Source organism: Gekko japonicus, unplaced genomic scaffold (assembly GCF_001447785.1).
Source record: "Gekko japonicus isolate JY-2015 unplaced genomic scaffold, Gekko_japonicus_V1.1 scaffold375, whole genome shotgun sequence".
Taxonomy (NCBI): Eukaryota; Metazoa; Chordata; class Lepidosauria; order Squamata; family Gekkonidae; genus Gekko; species Gekko japonicus.
Genome location: NW_015173134.1, coordinates 150,232 through 157,526, shown reverse-complemented (window position 1 = coordinate 157,526; position 7,295 = coordinate 150,232). Strand labels below are relative to the sequence as shown.

The 7,295-nt window shown below is 42.6% G+C and overlaps 1 protein-coding gene across 1 annotated transcript in view; it reads right to left on the bottom strand.

Annotated features, from left to right (window-relative positions):
* The window catches only part of STK39 (serine/threonine kinase 39), a 176,883-nt gene that overhangs the window by 28,127 nt on the left and 141,461 nt on the right, over window positions 1-7,295 (bottom strand). Inside the window, 1 exon segment of the mRNA XM_015422180.1 lies at window positions 258-310. Within this exon segment, the coding sequence (XP_015277666.1) occupies window positions 258-310 (53 nt within the window).

The following is a 7,295-nucleotide window of genomic DNA, read 5'->3' as shown; positions in this document are numbered from 1 at the left end:
GAAACTGACAAACTGCCCTCTATCAGTATATGGTACCCCCCCCTCCAGCCCCCACAATGGACAGAACACTTCATCACCATGCCACTAAAAATTTAAACACTTGGCACTATTTTTGTTTTGGCTAAGTAGTGTAATATAAAACACTTGGTTGGTACAAGCGATTTCGTAGCGCTAATTTATATTAAACTATAAACAGAAATCCATTTCCAAAATACCATTTGGAGCCATAAAAGCATAATTTCAATTAAAAGTCTTACCTCTGCCTGGAGTAAACTCGAATCGTATGTCATTAAGTTCCTTTCTGGAATTCCTGGAGGGAGGGGGGGGGAAATGGAGCCATGGTAAACATCAAAATGTAATGAAGTGCAGCTTGCACACCCTAAATGCATTCAAACTTCATAAATAAGAAGCTGTTAATATGCACGCCATATTTTACAGCTTTATGTTCTTGTCTTTCCCTCCAAACGCATTACAAGTGCACATGGGAAAAGCCCTAGAGAGTTTAACTATATTGTCTTTTTAAGAGAAGTCTATATTGCCTTTTTAAGACAAGTCTTTTTAAGACATTTTCACAGTTACAAGGGACAGCCGTACCTAATTTTTAAAAAATGCATATAATTCCAGTCTGAACCTCAAAGACATCTCGACATCTTTTCTCTGAAGGCAGGAGAGTTCCTGAAGGTTGCAGGTGTGAGCCTTTCCAAGCTTAGTTCATTTGACAGAGTTTTCTATTTCTGACCTTCTGCCTCAACTGAATGGCTTTTGTAGGGAAATATGTTTAGAACTTTATGAATACAAAGCTTCTACTGTATCACTGATCGACGCAACACCTACCACAATAAGGGATAACCCATGGAATTACTAACAGAAGAACAGCCATAATAGATCAGATCAATAGTCCAATTAGCACAGCATTCTTTTTTACACAAGAGGGCATGTTACAAATTCCTACCACCAGCTGCTGCTGCCATGCCACACCCCCTTCTTTAAAACTGATCCTGGCGCTGCATACTAATGTTATGGATTCCTTTTTCAAACTAGGGAACCAGTTATTCTTCTGCTTCTATTATTTGCAGTTATGAATATTTCTCATCAACACTAAACAAATATTATTAAAACTGGACAGACTGCTCCAAGCCTAGTTTATCTGTTCTCTATTAGACATATGTGCGTGAGAAAGGGGGGGGGGGTTTGCTCTTCCCTGCCAATCTTTTTTCAGGACTTCAGTGTGTGATGGGGCATAGGCCCTGATGGTAGGTAAGATGTTCCAGGAATCCTTTTTCCAGAACAGGCATCAAGGTTTATAGTTTTAAATTAATAAGCACTTACATTAAACACGTGATATTTAGGATGATTCTACAGACAGCAGTAAAAAAAATACTGAGAATATAGAACACTGGAAAACAAAGCACTGTTGCTAACTAGCTAATCCTCACATTATATAAGCATCTCTCCTTCTTGAGAAATGGCTTGAGCCCTTCCTGTTTCACTTGGATCATCTGGGTGTCGCAAAAGTGGGATAAAGATGAGACAAAGACTGCCACTCGCTCCAACCTCAGTTTCGGGTTTTCCATCTAGATGGGGAATACCTCTTTGGGGCTATTCAGAAATTGTGGCAAATTCTCACTCTGCAATTAAAGACTTTCTGTACACAGCCCACAAAATGGTGAAGTGTGCAAGAGTAAAAAGGCATGTGATTAAACAAGTGTAAGACTGGAATCACATCTAAGCCTTGCCCCTGCCACTGAGATGACAGGTCATTATGTCAGTAACACCATAAGATGGCATATTTGTGCTGATTTTACTCTCTCTTGACCCCAAGTCTAGGAAGTGTAAATGCAGTCTCAATCTTAACACATGGAGTATGTTTTTTTGTTGGAAATTCTAAACAGGACAACCCTGCTTGTCATAAAATCACATTAATCTTTGGCATAGGGGCCAAAGCCTACCCTTAAAGCTACTCTTCCAACACCAGTATTCAAAAGCCCTCTAAACATGGAAGTTCCATTTAATCTCTACGGCTAACAGCTACTGATGAGCCTATGAGATTGTACAATCTGTTTTTAAAGCCAACTAAACTGGTGCCCATTATTACACCTTGTGACAGTGAATTCCTCATTAAATTAAACCCTCTACAAACAACCCCTCTGTGTCTTAACTGAATGCATGGGGAGGGACAGTAGTAGGGTTGCCAGCCCCCTGGTGAGAACCCCCATCCTCAGATGGCAAAAGAAAAGTAAAATAACAAAATGGCCATTGTCATGACATCATTTCTGGGGAAACCTGGAAGTGATATCACGTCTTTCTAGGAACTGGCCACAACTCTATAGTAAAACCAAAGCGTTTTTGGCAATTCCTAGAGAGACATGACATCACTTATGTGATTTCCCGGAAGTGATGTCACCCCATGAGCACATGGGTTTTCTGAATGTTGCCGATCATGGTGAGGAAACGTAAGTGCAGACACCTCCTCTGCATAGGTAGGGGGCAGTGCAATCTCCCTCTCCACTTTTTCCTCTATGAATGAAGTAATAACAAAATTTGAAGACATGCTATATCCACCAGATATTTATCCTTCATTTTTACAAATACATTTAATTAGATCTAACTACAACCAATTAGTTTACACATATTTGAGATGTAAGCCCTGTTTGTTCCAACAGGACTTGCTTCCAAATACATCTATTTTGGAATAATCCAGGGAAATAACCTTGAAACAGTAAAGGTAAAGGTTCCCTTGCTCGAAAGCCAGTCAAATCCGACTCTAGGGTTGCCGTGCTCATCTCCGTTTCCAAGCCGAAGAGCCAGTGCTGTCCAAAGACGTTTCCGTGGTCATGTGGCTGGCATGACTAAATGCCAAGGCACACGGAACGCTGTTACCTTCCCACTGAAGCGGTACCTATTTATCTACTTGCAATTTCTTGCTTTCGAACTGCTAGTTTGGCAGGAGCTGGAACCTTGAAATATATATGTGTAATTTTTGTTACTGAGGAAAGAGCAAAGCCAGATTTCTTGGAAAAAACAGGAACACTAGATTTAGCCTACCCACCCCAAAATCTTTACTCTGTCTCTTGTTTAAGGGGAATCCATTTAAAGGAAGTAAAGCCCAGCTCGTGGCAATGCGATGCACTGATGGGAAAACTTGCCTCCTCCCTCTCTAGCATGAAGTAGTCTAGCTCCTATTCCAAGGGAAATGTATTGTACAAATGCATGTCAAGGGACCTGAAACACACAGAACTACGTCTCTGCCTTGTCACAGGGCTGTGCATCTTGCTAGTATGAAGTCAAATGTATGAAGTCAAATGCCTTGTTTCGAAATCGTTTTCCTGGGGAAAGATGATTCCCTCCAGAATACACCTGAAGAGGGACGACTAGGTACTTCACCAGCATCCGCTTTTCTATCAGATTGCACCAGCTATTTCACCAGTTCTGCTCTGTTCAAAGTCCGCTTCTTCCATGCACAATGAAGCATGTTTTTTAAAGTCCATATAGGTTTTCCTTGAACCATAAATAACTTCTTTTAAAATCTGACAACAAGGGTAATCTACATTTCCGCTCTGGTCTTGGTTGACACTCTCCGCTGTCAACAGAGGAGGGCGAAGAGAAGATAACCGTTTCATTTTTGGAAACGGCAAGTGGGCAAAGCCCAGATAGGAACGTAATTGCCGCAACACACTTTTTTTGCCCAGTGAATAGCTCAATCTACTTGAAAAGCTAATAGCAGTGAAATGTGTTTTGCGGTCCATTATTCTTCTGTTCTTCAGCACAGAAATGGTAAGCAGGCTCATATTTCAGTTTACCAGGCCATGAAGACTTGCTGTGGGAAAAACTAAATCCAACATCCAGGCCCGCTCAGCCATGACTCAGAACCATTATCACTTGCTAAACACATATTAAGAAAATGTCACAGTTACAAAAAAAACAGGACCATGCAAGAGCAACAAAAACGGACTGGCAAAGGCATTGGGTATAAACTTTTACACAGTGAGCTAAAGTGCACACGTGTGAGAAAGAGAGAGAGATCACCTGCTCAGCTACTATTTTTTTAAAAAAGTGAATTAATTTCTTGCTTTCCCATCTCTTGATTCCGATCAAACTGATATTTATTTATTTATTTATTTGATTTGTATCCCGCCCTCCCAAAGGCTCAGGGCGGCTCACATGCGGTAAAGCTGGGATATAAAATACAATAAAACATATAATAAAAAACATTTAAAACCACAGTAAACTCCATCCTATAACACAGTGCTGTGCCTATATTAGTCATCCAAGATGGGAACACCACCCAAATTTGGCGGCCAGCTATCTCAGTAGCGTGGTCTCCCGCTACGCTGTCTATAAACTTCTGCCAGGCCATGCTTGCCCCCCCCCCCTTTAGTAGGGCAGCTGATGACACACTACCTCGGTGGTGGGATAGTGGCGGCGGCAGCTCCTACTCGAAAGCCTAGCAGAAGAGCTCCATCTTACAGGCCCTGCGGAATTGCACAAGGTCCCGCAGGGCCCGGATCTCCTCTGGGAGCTCGTTCCACCAGGTAGGAGCCGCCACCGAAAATGCCCTGGCCCTAGTATATTACAGAAAACACCATCATGTGGCAAAAAATAATTATGCAAAACTGTTTTGACCATTAACTGTGCAAGTGGTATTAAGACCTTTTGCTTTCTTCAGCAGTTCATACCATTACTCAGAAAGTATTTGCATATGACACAAAAATTTCTGAAGTATAAAAAGTGGCAACTTCAGTGGTTTGTTCTGTGCTGCTCCTCAAGGTCAACTACCAACATCAGAGCACCTTAAGAACCTGAACAGAGGCAAGCAAAGACCCTGCACACCTTCATAGTCCAGCTAGAATGGCCCACGGTGTTCCTCCAATGCCATGTAACATCAACTGCCCTGTGAGACTGGGATTGACAGCATAAATATACCTGCTCTTAGATCAAGGTGGGCAGCCATACTCGTCTGAAGCAATAGAACAAAGTTAGAGTCCAGTGGCACATTTAAGACCAACAAAGTTGTATTCAAGGTGTGAGCTTTCGTGTGCACGCACACTTTGTCAGACAATGAAATGGAATTACAAATCATAGTTGTATATATAGAGAGTGGCTTGTTAAGTTAGCATGCAAAATAGTGAAGATACCTGGCTCCTAGTTCTCCTGAGAACTGTCCTTTTGAAAATGTAAAGGGGATGGGGAGAAACCAACTAGCCAGTCATCACATGTAAACAGGGCTATTTTTGGGCAGGAACGCACCGGAACAGAGTTCTGGCTGGCTCCTGAGTTGACCATGCCCAGCAGGAACTCATTAGCATAACAGGCCACGCCCAACAGCAGGAACTCATTAGCATAACAGGCCACGCCCAACAGCAGGAACTCATTAGCATAACAGGCCACACCTAACAGCTGAAACTCATTAGCATATTAGGCCGCACCCCCATGTTACCATAAGTGTGGTCATCCAGCCACACCCACCTTTTGCTTCTTATTCTGTTTATCTTGTTTGTTGTCAAAGCCCAGGGCTTTTTTGTAGCAGGAACTCCTTTGCATGTTAGGCCACACACCCCGAATGTACCCAATCCTAATGAGTTCCTGCTGGGCTTTTTCTACAAAAAAAGCCCTGCATGTAAAAGAGTTTGGGGGTTTCTTTCATCTTCTCTGAGTACTATTTATTTATTTATTTCATTAGACTGATGGCCCGCTCTCCCCCGTACCCTTTTTAAAGACATACACAATGAACTGACAGCTAGCCAGCTTGCATATTCATCAGCAGCAGAGACATTTAAAAAAATGAACTGAGGACCTTAAGCACCCGCTTCCCGTCCAGCTGATCTCTCTCTAGATCAAGTCGGTCTTGAGATGCCATGGGAGCTTCCCTACAGAGGCAGAAGCTGCTCCTACTCAAAGCTGAGTGTACCTTTCAAATTCTATATGCAGAAGTAGCAGGTATTTTGAATTGGTCAGAATAGGTCTCCATTTCCATCTTCTAATCTAGAGAATGTAACACAAGCAATGACATTCCTCCAGTATACTCGCACTCTACAGGCACAGCCATTAGGTTTTTTAATATAATGTTTTTATTAATAATGTCAGGATACAACCATGATCATCATATATACCTATATATATACATACATGTATACAAAGCCGATGAATCAGTAAGCAGTGAAATGCACAGCCATCAGTATGAACTGCTGATGTGTTTAGACTCCCTGCAAAATAGCCCCTTTCAACCATCTAATAGGTGCTGCCAGCGACACAAAATATACGGTTGGTTGTCAATGTATGTGGTGAATCTGTATAATTGGAGTAACTTGGCATATTGTTCGGCTGTCATACAGAGGCAGTTCAGGTAACATTCAGGTGGCAGCTGTATTATAAGTTTCTCAGCCAGCCAGGGTTAGAGAGGAGAACTGAAGGAATACGGGCGGGATGCAGACGTTCCATAGCCTGTATGCTGCAGGATCCAAAAATAATTGACAAATTTTGAAGAGAATCAAAATAATTTCCATCGTGAAACTTGAGAACGAATCTGTGCAATGGCTGCCCAACTAAACACAGCCATTTTGAGGAAGTGTGTGTGTGTGTGTGTATAAAGTATGGTCAAGTCGCACCTGACTTATGGTGACCTCCGGAAGGGGCTTTCAAGGCAAGTGAGAAGCAGAGCTGGTTTGTCATTGCCTTTCTCTGCAGTGTCTTCCTTGGTGGTCTCCCATCCAAGTACTGACCCTGCTTAACTTCCAAGATCAGGCTATGCTATGCCATGCCACCTCCCCACCCCCCGGAACTTGCAGAGCCTCTAATCTGTAATGAAGTTGGCAGGCAGACTGAAACACAAGGAAACTCAATGCCACAACCACCTCTGTTCTTCTAGGTCATGACCTCTGGCTGCCGAGTTGGCCCAATCAAGATGCAAGGACAAGGGGGGAAATGGGAGAGCCACCTGCATGAGAAGTGAGAGATGATAGGGAAAAGTACCAGAAGCAGTACAGTCTCCCCTTTTCATTAAAGTGAGATGGTAATGGTTGATGGGGAGAGAAGGCAGTGGAATGGATGCTTTGAATGGCTCTGAGACTGAACAGTTGGCACCTGGGACTTGAGAAGAGCACAGGACATTAAAGAAACGCAGTCCAGATTGGATAGGGCTGAGGGAAGTGACTGAAGATCGAGATATTACCACAGCTAAATGAAACCCTGCGCACGTGATTTTACAACACACCACTATTTTACCACAATTTTAATATAGTCCCATGATAGAAAGAGCACAGAGACATATCCCATCACGACAGGAGCCAATGAAAATT